The following is a 26393-nucleotide window of genomic DNA, read 5'->3' as shown; positions in this document are numbered from 1 at the left end:
AAATTTAATTTTGTCAAGATCCATATTTCAACCTGTAGACACCTGATTTTTGGGATTTTTGACATTTCGTTTTATTTTCCTATTGTGTTGTTAGTTCTGAAAGCTATTTTTAAACCACATTTTGACAAATGTTTTGAAACTTTTTTCCTAGGTTCTCCTATGTATGTAATTGTTTTAAATTGTTCGTGTTCTGTATTAGGTTTCGGATAAATAGAGTTTACTGTTGTCTGTGTTTGTTTTTTATTTATAATTTTATATATAATGGACGGATTGTAGCCGTTGTTCAGTGCAATCTGTTTAATGATATTAAGTTCTTTGTTGTAATTTTCTGTTGAGAGTGGTGTATTAAGAAGTCTGTGTATAAAAGAGTTAAATGCAGCCATTTTGTGTGTATAAGGGTGATTTGAGCTGTTATGTATGACTGTGTCCGTGTGTGAAGGTTTATTATATTTTGAAAAATCTAATTTGCTTTGGGTTAAGTCTAAAAAATTAATAGAGTTATCCAGTTCAATCTCGATAGTGAATTTTATACGATTATGTAATGAATTAATGTAATTTAAAAAAGAATTCAATTGTCTGTCCGTTCCAACAAAGCAAGCAAGGACATCATCCACGTATCTATAACACCATAAAAAACATTTACTTAAAGGATGATATTTTCCAAATTATCCATAAAAATCTCGGCTAACAAAGGCCTAAGTGGGTTTCTCATAATCAAAAATTCTTTAGAGATATAAATCTGTCCATTAAATTCAAAATAATTTTCGTTTAAAGATACTATTAAGCAATCTAATAATTCTTGTTTCACCAATGGGTTAACTTGTTTCCAAGTTAGTGTGAAATCTACTAAATCTGTCACATCCATATGTGGAATACTGGGAAATAAGTTTTGTACATCAAAAGACAATAGTGTTGCGTTAGAAGGGATTTTGATATCTTTAATTTTGCTGATTAAATCAAAAGAATTTTTTATTGCAAATTTTGCTTTAAAATCTATGTGGAACTTTAAAATATTTACTAATTTTGTAGAGAGTTTAACTGCTGGAGCTGTTACATAAGACACGACTGGTCTAATGGGCATATCGTGTTTATGTAATTTAAGTAAAGAATATAATTTCGGCGGATGTGGATTCATAATTGTTAAAAAATATTTGTCTTTTTCACTAAGTAGTGTGGAGTTAGTAATTACATCCTTAACTTGTCTTTGATATAACTCGGTAGGATCGTGTTTGATACATTGGAAAAGTTCTGGTTTAAGAAAATTTTTGGTTTTTGAAATATATTCTGGGAGATCGATAGTTATGACTGTCTTCCCTTTATCTGCACGTGTAAATAGGTTATTTTCAGAAGCTGTGTTTAAATATTTGAACGGCGGCAATGATCTCTATCTCTAATAAATTCCGAAACTCCTAATTCATAATTATCCTTACAGATAATATAATAATATCTAGAAATTACTTACTCGCGATTGTATGATATCTGCGAACAAATGTTTTATTTGAACAAATGTAACTAAACGTTTTTTTTAATCACCCCCTTTGGTTATTGTTCAACATTGTTTTAAATGTTAGTAAGGTGCGAAATCGGAATTAATTGTTTACTTTCAAGCATAATCTTCGAATTTGTTGCTTACTAGTCATTGCAACTACATTAGAACGTCGAAGAAAATAATAAAGTAAACAATTTGTGTTAAAAATCAAATAGAAAGTCGCAGCAAATCAAATAAACTACAAAATATTGTGCTGAGCTAAGAGTTTAAAAAATTCACGTGCACAATCTCCAATCTCGTCGAAAATTGAAGAAATGCCATTTTCTAAACTCCCTATTGCTGATATTTTTTGTTTTGCTTATGTACAGAATGCTTTCTATTTACATCCTAAAATTTGCGTTTACGTGAAAATGCATCATTATAACGCTTGGACAAAACATAAGCCTACTCGAGCTAATAGGATGATTAAACAATGCAAAAAACGAAAACGAGGTTTGTTTAATAATTATACGCTTCAGATTCACATTTTCCATTAACGAAATCAAGGTCAGTGAGTCATTTTTCAAACATCACACAGTGAAAACCATTCTGTTTTTTGTGGTCTCTTCGATTGTGTATTATGTTTATTGTTAAAGTTAATGAGTTAAAAAATGTTAAAACGGTCGAATTAATCATAATCAAAAAGCTGGAAGACCCAATCTACTGCATTATTTAGCGATAACTGTTTTAGTTTTCACGATCAGTATTTTTTATTAATATTTATTACTTAAACCCAACAATTTGAGAGAGACGTTCGGGGATGGTGGAGCATTTTTGTTAGCTTATTTATCCTAAACTATGTACATAGTAATTTTTGGGTAATTTTGTGGGGAGGGGGTATTTCCGTTATTTTTGTAGAAAAAATATTGCTCTTTTTTTATGGCAATAAGGCAATTTTCAGGCATCCCTCGTATCTCAACTATCCGATAATTTATCGAAATTGTGAAAACCGTTTCGTATATAACTATTCCAGCTTCAGAATTAATATACCGGATCAGGTCGACAAGTTGTTGGGTTTTACTTTTTTTTTAATCGAACACCCTATATATAGATAATATAATTTGACTTTCTCACCTTTTCAAAAATATATAACACCATGTACTTTTCCCCAGAAGGTAGAATTGAGATCTACGGAAAAAGTTAAAGAAAAAAAGAAAAGTAATATAAGATACAGTTTTCATATTTTCGATGTGATAGTTGAGATACGAGGGTTGTCTGAAAATGCAATATTTTCTATTGAGCTCTGTATATTCAAGACTAAAATGTTGTGATCGCCTGAAAACTGCAACTTTCTATATAAAAATAACGGAGATACCCGGCAAAAATTATCCAAAATGAAACACATTGTCCAAATATTGCGTAAAAAATTACGCTCCACCTTCGAGTTACGTCATTGTTTATTTGGAAATTAAAATTAGTTATTTTGAGTGGATATTAAAAATCGAATTGGAAAATGTTACCGTCTCGCCTATCCAATACGTGCGTATTTATTTACCAAATTTTGTTTGTCAGTTCGTAATTACTTGTATGTGTAAGCCATGTGTTAATCTGGGACATGTGCATGCAGTTATTTTATTTTGAAACCGATATTGTATCTCAATGTCAGAAGAATTAACATTTGAGCATAGCGAACGACTTGCCAAATGATAATGATAATGCTAGTTTGACTATATTCGCTGAGAATATACACAACTTGAAAAGGAATTTTTTTTCTGATTTGCAACAGCCTACCTCAGCTCATAACACGAAAAGAACTTTGATATAAATATCCTCTCGTTCTAGCTTACTTTATTCTGTAAACGGTATGTATATATATATATATATATATATATATATATATATATATATATATATATATATATATATATATATATATATATATATATATATATATATATATATATATATATTTCTAATATGAAATAAAGAAAGTCTTTGCAAAAGTTGAGAATTTCAACTTCAAAAACAAAACAAAAATTCATTTAACTAATACCCATAAAAATCATTAGCACAAAAGTCGAGCGGGTCAATACGATTAAATACTTAGGGCTAATAATGAGAATTTTAATTAGATTGAGCATATTGACCAGTTATATAAATACGTGGCTCATGCTGTCAGTGTATACTCAACCTAAGGAATCTGATTCCTGTATGGAAAAATTCGGGTCCGAATAATTTTAAAACGCAAAATATCCAGAAGGACGTTACAAGATCGATTATGTGTAAAATTGAGAGGCCAGGTTCAAAAACTAATAAGAATACACGATTAAACATTTTATGAAAAGTTATCGTGTATCTTTTGGAATTGTGTACGAAGAGAAGAAAAGTACAAGATTAAATTACCATATGAGCTGAAGGAACATGAGGCTGAACGCAGACTACAATTTTGTGAAACTACCATGGAATGTGCAACTTAAATCCATCTTTTTATCGTCTGGTACTGTTTGGAGATGAACTTCCGTTGTATTTAAATAATACTGTAAATTAACAAAATTGTATCTATTGGAGTACAAGCGGATAAGAGAAAATCGTAAAAAAAATCATCCATTTTGAATAACAAAATTATCGTACCTTGTTTCTTCGTTCAAAAGCTTTCTCTACAATTTTGCTAGTCAAGTGTATATTCAAATACCGTTTTTTCCGGAGAGTGGATTAGTAGAATGGCCTACAAGATCTGCAGATGTTACGCTAGGGGAATAATCAGAATGTTTCATTATTCGCTTCGTTCATTTACCTTAACTGTAAAGTATGGTTTTTGAGGAACTATGTGGTAGACTCTAATTTTGTAAGTATTTCTCACGATTGTTTTAATTGTCTGTTATATAGTTTGACCTGTTGTTATATATATATATATATATATATATATATATATATATATATATATATATATATATATATATATATATATATATATATATATATATATATATATATATATATATATATATATATATATATATATATAGTGTTCGAAGTGTTTTCGGAGCGCGAGCATTGAAGATGCCAAGTGAGATTTTGGCGAAACGTCTGCAGGATTCCAGTCGGATGCAGGATTCCAGTCGGAGTTCAACGAGCGAACGGATGATATCCCGGAGTATAGTGTCATCATATATATATATATATATATATATATATATATATATATATATATATATATATATATATATATATATATATATATATATATATATATATATATATATATATATATATATATATATATATATATATATATATATATATATATATATATATATATATATATGTTTACTTTTGTTACTGACAGAGATGTAATTGTAACAACTTAAAAATTTTACTGCTACTCTCTCCGTACTTGTTCATCTACAAATTTAATTTAATAATTAATTAATTAATATAAGAGAATTCTAAAGTGGATTAAAAAAAAATTGAAATAAGGAACTTGGTATCGACCTCTGCTTTTTGACCCATACTGTATATTTTTCATTTACCGCGAAAAATGCGCTGGAAAAAATTATGATGTGTCCAATAAATGAAATAATGAAAATACGAAATGAAATTGAAATGAAAATAAATGAATTTGTTTTATATTTCTGCCGTCCAATGTGAGAGAGTCAGCAATAGAGTAACCTTCATTATCTTAGTTTCAGGTAAAAATTTCACAATGTTATTTTGTCACGGCCAACTAATGCTATAGCAAGTCATCGACAGAAAAGTCAAAATAAATTGCAAAGTTGACATACTTCAAACTGCAAGTGTGAAAACTAGTATTTTCTTAGAAAAATTGATATATTAGAAAAAGTATTATTTGTTATTATTATAAAAAAAGTAAAGAATTTTTAAAGAGACTGAAAACACAATTCAAACAAAATCTAAAAATATTACATTACGCTTTGTTGAGTCAGCTTGTATACTAAAAAATTAAGTTGTACGTCCTTACAATATTTGTATTTACCACCGTATATTTACTATTTATGACAAAAATTTTCTGAGAAAAGTGACTTTTTGAAAGCAGAAATGTGTTACTAAATATTGTTGTCTTGTCTTGCAGGTTTGAATTCAAAAGGGTCATTTCATGTGTCAGTACTTGTTATGTATGCCATAAGAACCCTTAAATCATGGGATGTGGTTATCAATATCTCTAAAAGTATATCAAGTTTGTTTAATTTAGTCATTTTTAATATACAGTCGAACTTCGATAACTCGAATTTTTGATAAGTCGAACCAAATTGGTTGGCAATAGCGTCAAAAGTAGGAAAGCGTGTTAGTTTGTCTTGATTACTCGAATATCTTGATAACTCGAACGAAACATTTGGTGCCAACTTCGATAAGAATTTTCTCGGGGAACCCCCTAATTACGACCGATCTTAACCTGTTTTTTTAACGTATCTATGCAAGTAGGTCAGTTTCTGTGCTTGCCAAGTTCACTTGTATGACTTACTAGTTAATACTAAGTGAAAAATACTGTCCCTATTCAATTTACACATTATATTAAAGACATTTTTGGATTTTTGCATTTGTTGATATGTCATCAAAACGTACTTTAAAAGCTTTGTCTGTTGATCAAAAATTCAAGGTTATGAAATAAGTGAAAAGTGGCTCAAAAAATAAAGATGTAGCTGTGAAGTATGGGATTTCTACAATTTTGTCTACAATTTTGAAAAATGAACATTCAGTCATCTCTGCAATGGAACGTTTCGAAGAAAACAAAAACAATAACATTACACTAATGGATTGCATGGAGTATCGACGTTAAGCCTGAAACAATTTCCAATTGTTTTAAAAAAGCCGGTTTTGGTCAGTATTCTGAATGGGAAGAAGAAGATGAGATTCCCTTGATTTTCCTAAGTGAACGCCTGAAAGAAAAGAGTGAAGACGAAATCCAAATAGAAATCGAGTTTAAAGCTTGGACAAACATTAGAGGTATAGCAGAATGTAGCACCATCAACGATTTTATACATGTGGATGAGGATATTGTTACTTCAGAATTTCCTACTGATGAAGACATCCTGCAGATCCGAACCGGTACAGTTAAACATCGAAGATGACTGCGAAAGTGACACGATGGAGAGGAATTGGAAGATGATTCTCAGCAACCATCTTCAAATGAATTGGTTGAAAATTCGTTGATTGTCTTGCGTTCCTATTTGAAAACCAGTGAATACACAACCGATTCCCTCTATGATTGTTTAAATAAAATTGAAGCTTTTGTTGAAAACCAAAATAAGAAATCCGGGCGTTTTATATATACGTTTATATATACGTATATATCGTGTTGGGTACATATACAATACATTTGTATGTACATATATTATGTAAATACATATATACGAGGTCTGTCAATTAGATTCCCGGAAAAGTGGCAACACTGCGACTCTCGTTATGCTACGGCGTTCGCGTTGTGTCATTCGAAAGAGGATTCATTTCTGCGTCAGTCTGTGCAAGTTTCGTCTCGATCGGTTGTTCAGTTCGTGTGTTACAGTACTTTGATCATCGGCGTGTTTGGACCCCTTGTCGCGAAAATGTGTGCTAAAAAAACTGAACAAAGAGTAGTGATCAAATTTTTGGTCAAACGTAGTGTAAGTTCCGCGGAAATTATGAAACAGTTAACCGACGTGTACAAGGATGATTGCCTGAAAAAAACAGCTGTCTACGAGTGGGCTAAGCGGTTCAGGGAAGGCAGGGAGTCGGTGGAGGACGATTCACGTGAGGGAGCTCCCTCCACCTCTCGAACGGCACAAAACGTCGATCGCCTGCGCGTGCGTGTGCTCGGAGACCGTCGGGTAAGCCTCAGAATGTTGGAAGACGAGTTGGGTATCAACAAGGAAACCATTCGACAGATGCTACACGAGGATTTAGGGATGCGCAAGTTGGGCGCGAAAATGGTTCCCAAAGTGCTCACAGTTGAGCAGAAAGAGCTTCGTTTATCCATCTGTGAAGACATGATTTCTCGAATTGAGGAGGAAGGAGAAGACTGGATGTCAAATGTTATTACCGGAGACGAGTCTTGGGTGTTCCAGTATGACCCTGAGACCAAACGACAGAGCATGCAGTGGGTGGAAAAGGGGGGGGAAGCGCCCCACAAAAGCCAGAATGTCGAAATCAAAAGTGAAATCTTTGCTCATCGCATTCTTCGATATTAATGGAGTTGTACACCACGAATACGTTCCAGCAGGTCAGACAGTCAATGGGAAGTTCTACATTGAAGTTTTGAAACGTCTGAAGGCCCGTGTGTTTCGTGCACGGCCGGAATTGGCCGAACGTGGATGGGTGCTGCATCACGACAACGCTCCAGCCCACTCCTCATTCGCAGTTCGCGATTTTTTGACCAAAAACGGCATTCCAACGCTTCCGCACCCACCCTACAGCCCGGACCTGGCCCCCTGCGACTTTCATCTCTTTCCACAATTGAAGTCCTACCTCAAGGGCAACCGATACGACGGCGTCGAGAAGGTGCAACGTGTCACGACACGGGTGCTGAGGGACCTATCTTCAGGAGGTGCTTCCAATGGTGGATCCAACGGTGGCGCCGGTGCATCGAGCTAGAGGGAGACTACTGCGAAGGATTATAACTTAATTTTAAGAATTTATGTATATTCTGGACCGTCCGGGCACTTTTCCGGGAATATAATTGACAGACCTCGTAAATATGTACTACTACTTCATAATTTTCGTTTTTTGTTCAAAAATCATAGATATTAGGGCATTTATGTAACGTATAACCCATTTTCAAAAATGAATGAATAAATGTTCATTCACAAAAAAGTACATGCATTTGTAGTTTTTATTGATAACTCGAAGTCTTGATAACTCGAAATTTTCATGTGTCAAATCACAGTTCGACTTATCGAAGTTCGACTGTAATTATGAGACTTTTAAAATTGTTCCGATATAATTGAGGCGCTGGTCAATTTTCTCCCGCTTTACGTGGTTGCCATAGTAACCATTCATATTTAGGCAACACTTTAGCCTACTCGCCCCTTGCTTTAAGGCCTATATTTGCATCACACCAATTATCAATTATTTATTCGGTCTCTTTTAGTTGGACGTATGCTATGGAAATATCCAAATGAATTGAGTCATTAAATTTCTACTACCAAAGATAAAAATGGCTTTCAAGATAATAGGCTACAGCGCACTACTACGCACTTTTGATCACAACCACAAAAGACTCCCAGGAATTGAACGACATAAAATCCGACCGCTACAAGTGAAGCGGCGATTTGCGTAGCGAGATTAAAAGGTTTTGCCGAGTTACGGGATTTGTGCGGATGGTTATCTTAATTCCGAACCAAGGAATACATAAACAAATCGTTTGGAGGTATAAATAAATCATTGCCGGAGGAATTACACCACAACCTACGGGCCGGGTCGACGATCCCGATCGAAAACGAGTTTCCAGACATTCAAATGGACGCTCTCTTATCTCGCCGCTGGTCATTAACGATGCATTTTTGCGATTTATTCAGGGTTTGTGAATATTGAACGATGGGACCCGGGCAAATGACCGTATTAAGTGCAACGAAACGCAGCGGTAAAGTAAGTCCCAAAGTATATCGTCAAGGATACTTTTAACAGTGAATTATTGAATGAAATAAACAAAGGGTAGCGATTTTCAATCTCACGGTCTGGACAACAGTGAACAAGTTATGATAAAAAGGAAAATATATTTCCTTTATTAAAACCAGATTCTTATTGCTTTGGATAAACTGAACAGGAAGCTAGAAGAAGATGAAACCAATATCCTTATTAGCCGTTCCGGCAATGTACCAGTTTAGCGGAACCTGGAGCATACCGTTGTAAGTCTTCCTCCATTGCATCTTCAACCGCATAGAATATTTGTGGCACCAAGTAAAGTTTAATATGACAGCAGAAAATGTCACCTTTGAATTTTGGTGGGAGAACTTTCCCGGATTCACTTTAAAGTCGCACAAAGGAGAAAACGAGCTACCACTGAGATTCTAACCTTAAAATTTTTGTTTATTGGTTTTTTGTGTAGTTCAAATAAATGGATTAAAAAAAAAGTGTTTGCAGAATATTATAATAATGTAATCAATTAATCAGGAAGATATGGAAGATGATTCAGAAGCTGCAGAAATAATGAGAAATATTCTGCGTGAACAACATCCTTGCAATCCGATTATCCGCCTTAACAGTAACTACAAAGGTGTGCGCTTTCTGAACCTACAAAGCACGGTTTTGCAACTAAACAACACATTCACGCAGAACAGCATAGAACATCAGTTAAATGTATATATTATATTTATTTTGAAGGTACTACTAACACAAGGTTTTATGCACAAGGTGTTATGCAATGTCCATGACTTACTTGCCTAGCCTGTCGTAAATGGATGACTGTTGCTGCAAGAAAAACGTTTTACGAATATATGAAGTTAAAATGTATATAATAATTACATTTTTATCTTTATTATCAGACAATTGCACATACTGTTTCATCACAATTGAAAGTTTAATGTTTTTTAATGCAAAACCTGACTGCACGTCTTCTAAAAACGACAGAGGGCATGCAAACTGCCATTGGGGGGAGAGTGGAGTTAACTGCCATTCCAATGTCAACCTTGTGACGAATCCTTGATATTGAGTCACTAGAAAGGAATTAATGGGAAAGTGTATGCGATGTATGAGAATAATCAGACCGTCACTTGAATCATGGCCACAGAAATGAAAAGAAAATGGCTGATTTACATTGTGTTAAGCATTGCGCCTTTTTTCTGAAAGTAGAATTTCGATTTAAAAATATTGACCAGCGCTGAATTAAAAAGAAGTTATGGACGGATTTTGCTTAAAAAATGAAAACATCTCTGCATGGTCATAACAATATCGTTAATATGACAGCATGTAAAGAATTATTATCATTATTACTTCTTTTGCACATTATCCCTTATTTGATCAAGGAATACTGTTTACAGATGAAGCTAATTTTTCCAGCAATGCGATCAGAAATTTCCACAATTTGGACCGATGAAAACCCCCATGCACTCAAACATCAAGAGCAGTTTTCGGTAAATGATTGGGCTGGAATTATTGAAAAATTACTTAACTGAACCATTTTTCCTGCCAGAAAAACTAAATTATCGTCGGTTTTTAGAACAGGATTTGCTAATATTGCTAGAAGTGCGATGTTTAGGAATAGAATGTGCTTCATACATGGCGGCGCTCCTGATCACTTTAGTGTTGCAGTACGAGAATATTTAAATAACACATTTAATAACCGATGGGTAGATGACAGCGGACCAGGGTCCATGCTCCTCAGATTTAAATAGTTTGGACTTTTTCTTATGGGGGCATCTTAAGCACTGTCGAAGAGCTGAAGGATGGTATAAGAGCCTCCTGGAGGTATGCTTCAAAAGTGGAGGACACTTTGAACCACTTAACAAGTTGTAAAAAATTGTTATTAATTTCGTAACATACAATTTTATTAAAAACATATTAACAGTAGGTAGTGTTTTTATTAAAATAAGAATCGTTAATTATTTATCTTATTGTTATTTCATTAAAAGTGTAAAAGTAAAAAGAACAGTCTTCTAATTTTTGCATTTTTATGGTACCTAAAACTAACTAAAAACAAGATATTTCGTTTTAGATAGATATTTTCTATTTCACAAAAAAAGTTATTGTTTGTTTATAGAGAGTCAGGAGCACGCCTCTGATTTCCTTTAAAAAAATAATCACATTTGCATTTATGAGCAGATTTGATTTCTTAATTTTTTTTAGTCCATCGTACTATTGTAAAATAAACAAAAATAATTTCTCTGCATGTTATCATCTTAACGATATTGTTATGACCATGCAGAGAAGAGGTTTTCATTTTTTAAGCGTAAACCGTACATCGGATTGAAAAAAGTCAAGAAATTGAATTTCTTTAGAAATGATTGGAGATTGTATGAATAAAGTTTATTTCAAGAGAAATCAGTGGCGTACCATCAATGTCTTGCAAAATAGACAGGTGAAATTCCGTACTCCCACCACTGGTGTATTAAAAAAAAAAAGTGCTACACTAAGTAATGCGCAATACAACAAAACGTATTACATATTACTACTAACCAATACCAACAGAGCGGAAATTATTTTTCGATATCCTTCAAGTAGTTACATAGGCTTTCAAGAATATGCTTTCTTAGGAGTAAAAGTGAACCAGCTTCTTCAGCTATTCAAAAATTGGAGTTTCTTACAATTGCATACAAAATACAGGGCCAATTGTAACTAATCTTAATCAGATTATTAGTGAAAACGTAGTTATAAACATACATAATTTTTATATTTTGAAGCGCCTTAAAAGCAGGTAATTTCAATAATTGCCGTTAATAGCCAAGATGATATACTTTGGGACATACCATATAAAGTCAAACCACAATAACAGACAATCGCTTAAGAAGTGTATATCTTGCGTAGACTGAACTGGCCTGCCGTTAATGAGGAACCAACCCAAAACAACGAGTTAAGGTATTAATTTTTCGGAAACTACAAAGAGCTCCAAAAATGGTGTCTAATTATATTAACGAAGGTCATACCGACCGAAGTGAACCTAAGAAACGAAGAGAGAAGAAGAATGAAGTAGAAAGAACCTTCGATACAATTAAAACGATAAACGATGTCGAAAGATGGAAAGTGCCAACTTTTATTATCTTGTTTATTTATTTTCATAAAATCAAGTTCGACATATATGGAAACTATGAAAGTTATCATCAGTTAAGCTTTGCCAAACAGGTATTTCATTTTCTCCTTAGTGGTTTGCCATACTGTTTGTAGTAACGCATTAGCAGCGTATGACATGTTTTCTGTACATTCTTAATTTCTCTAATATAATCTTAAAATGCAAACTGAACAACTGCAAGTGGCATGATAGCACAAGGTTTGTTTTTTTCATATTCAATTTTAATAGTTTCCTAATCGTAGTCCTATGCCTACAGCTTTCTGTCGCAAATAAATATTGAAAATCATTTGCATATTCTTTGTACCTATGCCCTCATCTTTTCCAACGTGTTCATCATATTTTCCAATAGTCACCAGAACACATACGTTGCAATTGAATTCTCTCAATTTGTGAAAAAGTAATTGGATACAATACCTCATTTATTTTCAGAAAATTAATCCTCTTAAAAGAAAAACGCCTGATATGCCATCACCACCCTTCGAAAAAGAGGCTAATATGATCACCTCATAGAAATGTTAAAGCTATGGTTGCAAATCAGACTTTGTCGAGTCTAGGATAAGATATCGAGGTCATTCAAATCAACTGACTCTGGCACTTGCCATTACCACAAGAGAATCTTGGAATTGCTGAGACTGTTATTTTCGAAGTAATTGCTGAACAGTCACTGTTATAACCGAAGAACGGAGAAAATGGAAAACGAATTTTTTGTCCGTCATATATAAAACAAAAAAAAACGATAGGGCCGACTCAAGTACTTTACTGTTTTCTTATGTATCAAAAGATTTATAGAATTACCCAGTATAGGGTATTCCTATTAAAAGCAAAAGGTTCTTTGATAAAATAATAAATAATATTTCAAACGGAATCTGATAGTTCATAGTTAGTATCTTTGTTATCGCCTTCTTGGGACGTTCTGGTGTGCCTTATTTAGTAAAGTGAATTTTGTCTGTCTGTCTGTCCAGTGTTTGTTAAGATTTCGAAAACTAACTTCAACACGTCGTGGATAAAAAGCTATTAGGAGTTCACTTGTACAAAAATTGTAAGTATATAGTGAAAAAAGAAAGATATATGTTTAATCAATAATAAGGAAAGTAGTCCAAATACTCAATTACCACCACAACCACATAATAATTCGCTGAGAACTTGGTGAGCCGGTGCTATATTTTATGTGGAGAACTGAATTAATTTATAGGATTCAAGAAATTCACAAATTCAGTGGCTTTAACAAAACAATTTGAGGTAAATTATTGCGAAAATAACATAGGCTCCAAAATCGTAAAATACATTTCAAAAGTTTTAATAAGCAATTTTACTAATTTCGAAACGGCACTGGATTTGTAAAAACTCAAAATACACTTACTTGCAAAACTAAAATACTGTCCGATAATTGTTGAAAACATTTACTTATTAATTGTTTTTATAATTGCAAAGAATTATTTTTTAATTTACGAGTTGTATGTTGTGCAACGTACAATTAATTGTATTGTATTGTATTCTTGAATTATTAAATTATTGATTATCAAAGTTTTTTTATAATTGAAAATAATATTTTGTAAGAATTTTATGTTTTAGATTTTATATTTTGCAATTAATTACGATTGTTTTTCATTTATAATTATTCAAATATTATCATTATTCTGTGGCATAGATAAAATATTATAAGATGTCTGAAGAACGGGTTTAATTATAAAGAAATAGTTCTGGGTTTCTTTAAAATAACATTAATGTTCATCATTTGTCATATATTTATATATATTATAAGATTCTGAAAATTTTATGCGTTTAAATAAATATTGGGGTTTTGGCTTCTATTTTTTCCGCTCCTTAGTTGTAATGTCTCATAATTTCTAGTATTTAATTTAATAATTGTTCTGTTGTGCACGCAAAAATTTAATGTCTATTTGTTACCGATAATGTGTGAAATGTCTATATATTAACTAATATTTTCGATAACTTGCAAATTGATTATGCGGTTTTATGCAATCTGCAAAATATCTGAATCGCCAATCTGAGTCTTAAAAGCTTATTTTCCTCATTGACTAGACAAGATTGATTTAGTTTATTGACAACTCAAAAGACAATATGTACTTATACGAACAATGAATAGGCAACGTACAACGATTTCTATCGGCCAGTGGACAAATGCGCAGAAATCTACTGAGCAGACAATGCGCCGCGCGCCCCCTGGCGTTGAGAAGCTGGGGTTGCTACTCTTACATAAGTTGTATTTAGAGGAAACTATCCACTAATGATAAACAAAAATACATTTTTTACCTATTTTTGGTAAGTATAAACAAAATTTCAGGTTCAGAAAATACACATAAAGTACAAGGTTTTTTTATTCTGTTGTATTTAAGATGGCTTTAAATGTATGACTAAAATCTATTGTTGTCAAGTTGTACCTTCCCCTGGCTCCCATAGGTCTGGTATTGGTATTGGTATTACCAATACGAATAATTAAAAAAATAACCAAATACGCAAGTATTTTGGTAATTTCTGCTATTATACTCTTCTTGGGTTGAGTTGATAGAATTATAAGAGACTGGGGTACATCTTGCCAACAATGTATTACAATCCAACATTTAATGTCTTCAGGTATTTGATTTTACTAGCTACTTCTCACATATTCGTCAAATTATTGAAACGCATTGGTATTGTTCCTATTGCTTTATAATATAATATAATATAACTTCTCCAAAGATATTTGATTCTTTCCGTTCGATATAAAGATTAAGATAGATAGATATTAAGATAGTCAATGCGGAAAATATACACCTTTAATCCTCAGACGCTTCAGACATTTTGCAGCTTGCTTAAAACAGCGTAGTTAATTTGCTGATTGCCTAAATAGTAGTGATTTTCGACTAGGTCTACAAGATTAAGGTAGATGTGAGCCTAGAAATAAGTTCCTCTGACTATTTTTGAATGTTGAGTGAGCTTTTCACGAACTAAGCTTTCCATCGTTTATAACTCGGATTGTTCTGTGATGTGTTAGTTACTGCCACCGAACATAAACAAGTCAATAAAGGCGGCGCTTGTCATAAGATCAAAAATTTGTCCGCTAGATTTCTTAAACTAAAAATTTCAGATTTTTTTAATATACCGGATATCCCAGAAAGGGCAGTTGGGGAAACGGATGTTAAACCACCAGAGAGCGTAATTCCGGTTTTGAATTTGAAAACCCAAAATTGCAAAACTGCAAAATTTTCTTATATTAATGATATTTGGAGTGAACGCTGTGTTAAAGCTGAGAAAATTGCAAATCTCCTTCCATCCCTAAAAATAAAGTGGTGGGGGATGCTCCAATATTTGGGGAAGAAAACATGAAATTCAGCAATACGTTTCTTATTATTTAATTGGATGGCCACAGAACAGTGAAAACGGCATCTCAATTTCTTTATCCCAATAAAACGGAACGCTTATAAATTAAGAATTTTATCCGAAGATTATGGAAACTAAACATTGGTAATGATAAAACACAACAAAATGGATTGAAAAGAAAATCAAAATGTTCAAAGTGTCCTGTCATTTTCTATCCAGGAATTTATCCTGCGTAGTGTATTTAATAAGACTGCACTAATTTCAGCTCTTAATAAGGATGGCTACAGTATTTCGGATACGATCAATCATATTTTCAGGGGTAGTGGAGTGAGTTTAATAAACAATATCTTTTATTCTATCCCAAAGATAAAAGTCCAAGGACTGAGGATCGGCCAGGCCATGGAAACAAATTGCCCCTTCCTCTATTCAACAATTGTGGATAAGTTTGAAGAAAAGTGGAAATCCATCGTATTGCAGCCTAATATTTCTTCTCGTTTGTAAACGAATGCTTTCCAGTACAAGTGGTTTAAATAAATTTGGCCATTAACTTCACAATTAAAGAAAAATTGTCCTACAATTCGATCACCCAAAATACCACACTAGAGGTTCACATTATCGGATTTTTCTATTTTCAAAAAGGCAGTATCAATCTCAGTAATTAACTTAGTGCAAAATCTTTGAGGATATGTTTTCTACATTTTGGAACCGCATGAAATGGTCTTTTGAAATTTCTCATTAACTAAAATATAAAAACCTAAAAAGTATTTTTTTCAGAAGACCTTACACAACAATTAAGTAAACTCAAAAACTTTCAACGAAAATTTACAGAAAATATAAACGTACACAGAAATTTTAAAGAACAAAAGTATCGACGAAGAGAAAAAAATATATTTTACACAAATGTAATCCTTGATCAATCAGAAACTGGGTCGACAAAGAGCCTTTACTAAAATTTCTTTGATCGTGGAGAATAACAGTGATATCAAGCAATTAGGAGAACTATTTGGAAGGTGAGCTATTATCTTGATTCGGGTTTAAAGGCCGTCGTCGGCCTTTAAACCCGAATCAAGATAATAGCTCATCAACGGGCCGCGAAAGCCTTAACCAATTTATTTGAAGGTTTTTCCACAGTATTTCCAAACAATATAAGTTATACGTTATTTATTTTGCCATATTATTAGATTGAAATAAAGAAAATATTTCTTTCTTTAAAAAGTAGAACATTCACCGGACTGGATGAAATCTTAATCAAATTAATAAGGGAATCACCGGACATTCTTTCACCATAATCAAACATTACATCGGTTTTTAAAAAAGGAGATGCTTGTCTGATACATAATTTAAGTCCTCTTTCAAAGATTTTCATAAGAGTTTTTCACAAATGTCCACCGTAATGAAAATCTACTTATAAGCTGTCGACATTGCTTTCGCCACAGAAACTGCAGACTCAGCTTGTATAGTTTATCTGTGATAGGCTCAACGAGGATGGGTGTCAGAGGTAGCAGCAAGGACTGGGTTTCTTAATACACTAACCATCGTGAATTTAAAGCAAAGGTGGACAGTAAGTTGTCCAATATATTTAGTGTAGAGTCAGGCACTCATAACATATCTTAACAAAGATACTAAAAACTTTTTTTATATTGCGATGACATTACACCTATGTTCTGTATAAATATATTATTCAGTAGCAAAACCATGCTTTTAGATGTTGCCTGTTAAAGTTGATAATCGTAGTTGAAGATTAACATACGGAATAACCATGTCCACTATTTTAAGGCACAAATTTTTTGAGATACGAAAAAATATGACAAACTCATGGTTAGAAAGCCCAAAACGATTTTGTTGAGGCAAAATGTTTCTTATTATTTCTGCTGCTTTCATCTCAAGATAAGAAATACAATAAGAACATTTATGAACTATGGTGAAAAAAAAAACAATTGTCAGCCTTGAAAAAACATCAATAGTAGAATTTACTACTAACAACGGTCACGACCATAAAAATGTAAAGTTCTTGGGCAACTTTTTAGACGATGGAGGTGGATTGGAGGGATCAAATTGATCGTGTGTGTTTGAAACTAAAGAAAATCTGAGTTGCAATTAAAACTCTAAAAATTAAAGATTCTTTTCAAGGTCTGATGAACCAATATAATGCAAATGCAAGCTCGGATAATCATATTGGTTTTTAACTTATCACCAGTGCAATCACGCTAAGAAACTTTTAGGTAAAAAAATCTCTTAACGTTCCGTGGGATATATCTTTACAAAATCCTTTATCAACACCCACAGTCACAATTCAAAATTTAAAAGCATAATCACGTAAAAAAACGTCAACTCCAATGTCTTAAATTTTATCACTTATTTGTTGTTGCCGAATTTGAATAAATTTTAATAAGTTAATGTTCAAATATTGAATTAAATTTGATGGCAACATTGCAAAAGGTCCATGCAACCAGCGAATGTTTTCCATGACGCTATTTCTAAAACTTGACGAGATATGCATATTTGGTTTCACATATTAAAAATAAACTAAGTAGGTATATTATTAAACTCAAACTCATACTAGGCTCTTAAGACCTCCTTGTCCCTCAAAGCGTTCTAGGAAATAATTTTATTTAAAGGACGGTTTAAGAAACAAGGAAGGTTCAAGCAAAGACTATAAATTTCAACCCTTAAGTCTTTTATTAAAAATAATTACTAATTATAATAAAAATATGGTTACAAAACATTGCTAAAAAGAAGCATTAATGTTTAAATGTTCGAACAATCTTCCATTAAGCAATATCCTAAGCAGTCACAAAATTCATTTCTAACATTACTTTGTTAGTATTGTGAAATCCTGTTGCATTCTAAGGAAATAGCGTTTTGTAACTTGCTAAGATTTTCAAATTTAACATTTTTATAGATAACACTTTCCAAGTGACCCCATAGAAAAAGGTCGTTCGGTGAAAGGTCAGGTGACTTGGGTGGCCAAAGGATTCGGCACCTTGCGTCAATAATATTCTTGTTAAAAGTATTTCCCATCAGTTTCCTTTTAGAGACAGAGTGAAAATCATCTATCAGAAAAGATTTCAAGTTGTCTCACCTTGCAGCAAACGAATTTTAAAACTCAGGATGGCAGTTACACCCCCTGATGGCCATTTCAGAAATTCGAAAATAATTTTCTGTTGGTCTATTTACTTAATTTTTTTTTCAAATTTTTAGGAACGTCCGTTTCTCCAGCATCGTACCTCGTTGCCCTTACTGGGACACCCGGTATATGTTGGCAACATAAGAGTGCCACGAAGTGCTCGGTAAAAATGTATATGTGTTCTTAGAGTGGCTATTATTGTCCTGACTATGGTCGGTGTTTAGAAGATATATACAAGAGCCTTAGCTGAAGCTATCTACACAGCAATTAATTAAAGAAGTTAAAGTGCAGTAGATACGTCGGCCATTTATCATCGAAGCGCGAAAACGTGCTAAAAGAAACCATGCATGTAAAAAAGGGCAAAAATACTCATGCTTTTACCGAATCGGCACCAAGTTCGGATCGAGACCACCACTTACATAAATACTTCCCTGACGGCCCTGATGGAAGTGTACCCCAAAAAACAAAAAAAAAAACATGAAAATTATTACTGACGCCCCATCGTCCGGGACCTTAAAATCTAACCAAAACTCAATTCGCTTCTACTACAAACAAACTAGTTCTAATTTTGACAGTAAAATATAATTAACACATAAAAGCTCCCGAGCAAAAATGTATTCTTGGCTGCTGAATTTTGACTATGCGTCAATAATAATATAATGCAAGAGCTGCAAATCTAAAACTCATCTAATGGTATCTAATAGTGTCGAAACTATGGCTAATTCCTATTGTGTAGTGTTTATACAACACTAAGATCTAGTTTATTCTGTAGAATCGGTGACGAATTTCATCGTATCTTTTGTAATGGGGCTTGTATGAGATACGTACGCCGCTGCCCGTCCGTCTCGACCTGAACACAGTCCGTGTCACTGTTTGAGATGGGACATTTGAACAATGCGCCCGAGAAGTTCGATCCAGGTTGAAGATTTTTACCCAGCGGAGCACCAACCAGCAGCCTGGAAAAAAGAACACCATTAGTCGTCTATAGAATAGAAGAGAGTTTTCTTTCCTACGATATTTTTAAGAATTAAAAAACAAAATGTCACAAATATTAATATTCAATAGGTACAATGATTTATAAAAACAAATTTTGATAAATCTGGCTAGGCCAGGGGTTCCCAATCTTTTTCAGCCCGCGGCGCAGTTACTGATTTAGTATTTTGTTACGGCGTCCTATTTGAAAAAGATACAGCCGAGAGAAATAGGTACCTACAGTAATAGTAGTTAGGTTAGGTAGATAGGAACAAAAATTAACATCAACAATATGTAATTGAGTTTGTTTATTATAAAAGAATAGAAACAGCAAGAAAGACTTAACAAAAACAAAAATAAAATACGCTAATTACTCAGTAAAGTCAATGTGATGGGTGAGCTTGGTGATATCCGCATAGTTTTTCAAAGCGGGGAATAAGACTTGACACTGCTACTCTCATTTCTTGCTCCACATTGATCCTTGAGCGGTATTTATTCTTGATTACAGCTACAGCTGATAATCCTGCCTCACATAAATACGATGTTACAAACGGAATGAAAATTTTTAAAGCTTTTGAAGTTAAATTTGGATATTCATTTTGAATAGATAACAAAACTCCACCAAATCGGAACTGGTGAATCTAGCTTTAAGGCTGCTGTCACAAGAGAGTTCAATGACTCTCTTCATCGTGTGATGTGAATCCTGGTGGAGCTTGTGCATGGAAAGGATCTTGAGCTTCGACAGGTGTTCATTGAAAAGGGCCATCAGGTCTTGTGAGACAACTAGTTCTTTAGATACCGCATATTCATACTATTGCGGGAAGCAATCTTGACCGCCGCCTTCATTATTTTTTTTATCCAGTTTCTTTCTAAACGCCGCAATCCTCTTCGATAGTTTGAGAATGTTCGTCGTCGCCTTGCAAAGACAGATTCAAATTATTTAGTTTTTCAAATATATCGCACAAATATGCTAGTTTTAGCAAAAAATCTGGTTCAGCAAAATATTTAGCGTTTTCATGATGTTCTTGCTGTAAAAAAGTTCTAATTTCTTCGTGTAATTCGAACACACGAAATAAGACATTTCCACGCGAAAGCCATCGTGAATTGCAGTAATACAGAAGGGCCATATGTTCCGCTCTCATATCTATGCATAGTTTTTTTAAATGTCTGGCCTTTAGAGGACTAGTTTTTATGTAGTTTACTGCACCAATTACACATTCCAGTACTTGGTTCAGTTCAGAACTCATTGATTTTGATGCCAGAGCTTCCTCCCTTCCCACGTAGCATTCGATGCTTTTTAACGAATAAGCGTTTGCAATCCCCCATACCTGCCAGACATGGCTCAAGCACCATCAGTACATACATCGATACACTTTTCCTAATCCAAACAATTATCTGCAATTAATTTATCAAGAATTTCAAACAAGTCTTGCAGAATAAAAGGTCTTCTACAATTGTCAGCCAAAAAGCGTACGTAGCAAATAAGGTCTGCATCATTATTACTGTCAGTAGCCACGTCAAGTTGTATACCAAAATCCTTGTTTTTCATTTTTTCTATTAATTGGTAATTGAGCTCCTCAGCTATGTCATGGATTCTTCGACTGATAGTATTGTTCGATAAAGGAACCTTGGAAATTAATTTTCCAGTCGGTTCTCCCACCATAATATTCACCATGTCCAGAGTAGCCGGTAGAATAAGCACTTCGGCAATAGTATGTAGTTTTTTGCATCTTGCTACCCTGTACGCCACCTTGCACTGAAGCTTGCTGAGTGAATAAATTTTTTGTTTTATTTAAATTTTGTAATTTCCGGTGAAAAAAATCACGCGATTTTTCGGTCATAGTAGGATGAATTGTTTCGAGATGTCGCTTTAACTTACTTGGAAGCATACTTTCGGATTACAGAATTTTCAAACAAAGCACACACTGCGGCTTTTCTTCATTATTTACTTCTATTGAAGTAAAACCAAAGTCCAAATAGCTATCATCGTATTTACGATACTTCCGCTTCTTTGCTTTCCCGCCGCCACTAGTAGATGCTTTATCACTATCATTTGAACAACTGACTTGTTTATTTAATAAAAATTTGTCCATTTTGCGTGAGACATTTGACGAAAAACGAAGCGAAACAAAACACAATGACAGTCCGTTGCTCGGCTCATTTGAAAGGGCGTTGCGATTGCAAGCAAGCGAGCACGGGCGGGTGAGGAAGACGTGAAAGGGATAGGGTATCAACGGTTTTCTAGCGCATAGGTACTTTTAGTCAAGACATGCGACGCGCGCGACGTAAGTAGGTACCTATGTTCTTTACTGATGCAAGCGCTCAGAAAAGATATCCGCGAATATTGATTTCGGGTAATGATAGAGGATCGACTCACGGCGCCCCTCTTTACTTTCTACGGCGCACACTTTCGGAACCCCTGGGCTAGGTAATACGAGTGTCTGAAATAAGGCTCCTTACTCCCTTAATTCAGAAAATACGCACTATAGACAAAAAAAATTGTATTTAAAAAAGTATTACAAAATCATTGTCGTATTTTAGTAACTATCAATACAGGTTTTGATTATATATTTTTCAGAATATATTCGTCAATAATATCAGAGAAATCCATATAAAACCCTAAACAATGTTAATCACGACCGAAATTTTTACCTTTCGCCAATGGGAATCATCCCTCCTTTAGCTACGCCCCCCTCAAACAAAATAAATATCTATATAAATTTTTTGGTTGAGGCTTTTTAAAAAAGGAATTTCGCATTTTAAAGACCATACAATTAAATTCTGCGCCATTGAGTTATTGTTAAAACTAACCATATTTTACCACCAATTAGTACCAACAATTGAAAATTTCTGCTGTATGGGAAGGATATAAAAAAAAATAATAAAAAAATAAAATAAAATAAAAAAAAATTTTGTCACAATATCGATTCCAAACCAATCACCAATTTCGTGTTAATCCTACGGAGTTTTGGCGCACCTTAAATTGGATATTTGTCAATGTTCTTTTTTTATTTTGGCATTACTAATGACATTGACACTACATTAATAGTGTCTTAACTTATGCCGATACTCCCTTTCAGTTTTCAGAGGTTAGTTCAGACAAAATTGAACAAATCATATCACGACTACGGTCTAATGTTAAACGAGTTGATTTACGAAAATATTCTATTAAAAATCCGTTATCTATTAAATCATATCACTTGCAGAATTAATTACAGTATCTCCAACTGTAAGTTTCCCAGTGATCAGATCTGAAGAAGACCTGATTGATCTCGTTCGACGGGTTAAGAACGAAACTCAACTGTTTGGAGTAGAATTAAACACATCCAAGGAAAAAATCATTTTAGCGGATAGACAACACAACAATCACCCACAAATAACCAAGATTGATGGGATCGACGTTGTGAGCTTATCTGCGATCATTAATCACAAACAGTAAAAATGTAGATGTAATCGGACAACTGTTGCTATGGAAAAGACGATCCGAATATGGAAGGATCACCAATTTCAACAACCTTAAAAATAATATTCGTCAACTGTCTAATATTTCCAATCCTGGATCAGGAGGAATGAAAATTGATACCATCAAAATATTCTACTAGAGAAGATTGCTATAAATTCCATGGACTGACCAAAGAACAAATAAATCAATTTTAAAAGAGTTAAGCATCCAGTAAGGTCCACTTGCAACAACTAAAATACTTTCGTCATGCCATGAGAATAGACAGACAATATAGAGAGATTCGTTATTCAAGGAATGGTGGAAGGTCCAAGATCACGAGGAAGATCCCCGACTAGGTGGATTGCATGGATATGACCAGAGGTAGAGATATGTCATAACGGCCCTCTTAAAAGTATCTGATGTTATTATACGTGCTCTCGATGGATGCAAATATAATTGTCTATTTCTTCTTGAATATAGAGCATTTGACACTACTGACCATCGTATTTTGTGGACCTAACTTGAATTATTTGGGTTGGATTCTTCAGCAGTATCCCTTTTATAAAACTTGTTAAATGGCAGGAGTCAAAGAGCATTTCTTCGAATGACATACTCTGATTTCTTGGACGTGGTTCAAGGGGTTCACTAGGGCAGTGGTTTGGGACTATTATTGTTCTCGTTTTACACTTCTAACTTCTGTCTATTTCAACTCGCGTCAAGATGCTGCATGAATGTTGCAAATAATAAACTATCATTTTAATTTGCTTTTCTTACTACCATAATATTTAATTTGTTTTATTTACTATCACATTATTTACTTTTTATTCAGTAAAAAGTTGTGTAGAAACGATGTTATTTTTTTTTTAGAAACAAAACAATAAGATGTTAAGGGGCATAAAACCGTCACGCCATACTGTCACAATTGTTAGCATGGTGGTTAACCCCTCGAATAATACATACCTAAATCTAATAGTTTTTCCAGTATATTAATTTTTCTTAAAAAATTCTAGTTTTCACACAAAAAAATTACATTCATATTTGACATTAAAGTTCCGATGTTCAAAAACCGCGTTTTCAAACACAAACGTTATATTAAGATACAAATGAAATTGTGTAAGTGGAGGGGGAGACCCAGGTATACCAGCGGGGGAGGAAGAACGCCACGGAAGTACTGGTGGGTACCTCCATTGATATGGAATGGTTTTCAAAATTTCGGTTAATATGAATTAACAATCCAGCACGTTTTACATAATAGCGATATATCGAAAATTTCTATCTTTCCATTCAACACAAATTGAAAAAATGTCGTTTTTCTTAAATATTACTATTTTTTCAAAAGATCTTACAAAAACCTACAACTTTATCGAGAATGTCATATACCTGTTTTTAATACCTTGCGATTTATTTTCACATTTCCAATATTTACCCTTCTTTATTTATTACTATTATTAAAAATGTCGTTTGCTTTTAAATATTCAACACTCCGGATCTACGTTTGTAAGAATTTTTTTCTTTTTATTTTATGTCTAGTCGATCGTTGTTATAGTGCCGTCACCGTCACGTCATATTTGAAGGACAGGCCGACGTCTTGCCAAAAACCATCGTGGACAACCGCGACGAAACAAAAAGCGGTTTCCACGAAACGATTTGTTTAGCGGTCAAAATTACAAATCCTGTCACGCCTAAATTTTAAATGTGAGATTTTCGGAGTTGATTTTTGTTTCCGAATTTAAAAATTTTCGTTCGAATGGAAGGCTAATGGCGCGAACAAGATCCAAATCGCGATCCAAGTCGGGATGTGTCCCCGTTTCCCCGAGCGTTTATTGTAAGGCTCGATCCGCTCGACGTTCCAGGTCCAGACGTCGCAGAAGCAGACGGTCGGTATAAAATTATAACCGTTTAGCCGCGTCCGGCCTAACTTTCCGCTTGACGTAGGTTGCGCACGAGCAGACGCATCAGACGAAGTAGAAGAGGCAGATCGAGACGTAGATCGCGTAGGTCTCGTAGACGTCGCGGTAGATCTAGGAGGAGATGCGCGAGACCAGGGCCGAAGACGACCAACCCGTTTCTAAATTTCCTGCGGGTTTTCAGGAGGCGACACTGCGGATGGCCTCAGATCAAAATCGCTATAGAGGGCGCGAAAACGTGGTGCCAAATGAACAAGCAACAGCGCCACAAGTTTTACAGGGAAGCGTGTAGCGCGAGGAAAAAAAAGGGCAGGGGACGCAGAGGGCGCAGCCGTCGACGTAGAGGTCGCAGTCGCCGGAGATAATGTCAATTTTCTCGAAATTTCCGTTAGTGTACGACCAATAAAATGTTTTTTGGCAATGTTGTACATACTAGAACAGCGAACAGAGATTCTGCAAGAAGAAAAAAATGAAGATTGTTGATGTAGAAGTAGACAATTGTCTATTCTAATAACAATCCACTTTGAAAATTTACAATATTATCATACTTTCAATCAATAGGATACGATCTGATTAAATGTTCTTCATTACAATAGATCGTGCAATATGCACACTGAAGAAATCACGTTAAAAAAATGCGTCAAGTACATTACCTCATAGGTGGTGAGGAAATGTGTGCATATTATGTAAAATATGAATTTTCTAATAGTGGAAACCGCGATATCACACGAATGGTGAGTCGTGATAAAAAAAGCGCTTGAACAATTTTTGTAGAGATTTTTTCGATATTTTCAAAATAAAACTTTCCGTTGTTGACAAAAATAGAAAAAACCTCAATTTTATACATTTGACTTTGAATAAAATTTTTTGCACAAGTCAAATCGAAGGGAAATTTTCACATTTCATGTATAATGATGGATTTAACACCTCTGCTAATTTTCAGCTCTATGCGAAGTGTGCCTAAGTTTTAACTTATTTTTGTCTGTTTTGACTGGATGATAAACAAAATTGGCGACTGATATAAAAGATTTGTCCTAGGTCTAGGGAGATGAAATGCAGGCCTAAATCGGGATTCGATTCTGGGGACGTAAAACTTTACTTTGCATAAAAGCCACACCGTACCATGCAAACGCCCATACAGAAATTTTAAAGAATTAATATCCCTCCTAACTTGTGTGAAGATATACGTTGGTATACAAGAGAAAGTGACCCAGTCCAGTTTTAAGCTGTTAATTAATATTTGAAGATTTATGAACAAATATAAAATTCACAATTATCTCTTGCAAGTTTATTTTAGTGGAAATACATATTGAATAGGTTTTGGTTAATCCACTGCAATAGTCAAAATACTTAAGTATTGTTTTATTAGAGTTATATACATATTATTGTTTTTCTATTCGTAGAAAATTTGGACTCGGTCACTTTCTCATGAATATAAAATC

The 26393-nt window shown here is 33.9% G+C and overlaps 2 protein-coding genes across 3 annotated transcripts in view; one reads left to right on the top strand and one right to left on the bottom strand.

Annotated features, from left to right (window-relative positions):
* Window positions 1-26393, bottom strand: part of LOC132698959 (integrin alpha-PS1-like) — a 298569-nt gene that overhangs the window by 25357 nt on the left and 246819 nt on the right. The window contains exons 2-3 of one of the 2 annotated variants that reach the window (XM_060665306.1): window positions 19459-19586; window positions 19050-19070 (exon numbers count right to left, since the gene is read on the bottom strand). In XM_060665306.1, the coding sequence (XP_060521289.1) occupies window positions 19050-19070; window positions 19459-19586 (149 nt within the window). The remainder of the gene's footprint in view (window positions 1-19049; window positions 19071-19458; window positions 19587-26393) is intronic. The other variant, XM_060665307.1, reaches the window with a different exon arrangement.
* Window positions 24653-25401, top strand: LOC132698960 (protamine-like). Its single transcript, XM_060665308.1, has 2 exons — window positions 24653-24921; window positions 24980-25401. The coding sequence occupies exons 1-2, from the start codon at window positions 24803-24805 to the stop codon at window positions 25314-25316; spliced, it is 456 nt and encodes a 151-aa protein (XP_060521291.1). The 5' UTR covers window positions 24653-24802; the 3' UTR covers window positions 25317-25401.

This window comes from Cylas formicarius, unplaced genomic scaffold (assembly GCF_029955315.1).
Source record: "Cylas formicarius isolate icCylForm1 unplaced genomic scaffold, icCylForm1.1 PGA_scaffold_3__17_contigs__length_32017465, whole genome shotgun sequence".
In the NCBI taxonomy this organism is placed as follows: Eukaryota; Metazoa; Arthropoda; class Insecta; order Coleoptera; family Brentidae; genus Cylas; species Cylas formicarius.
This window is presented reverse-complemented; position numbering and strand designations above follow the sequence as displayed.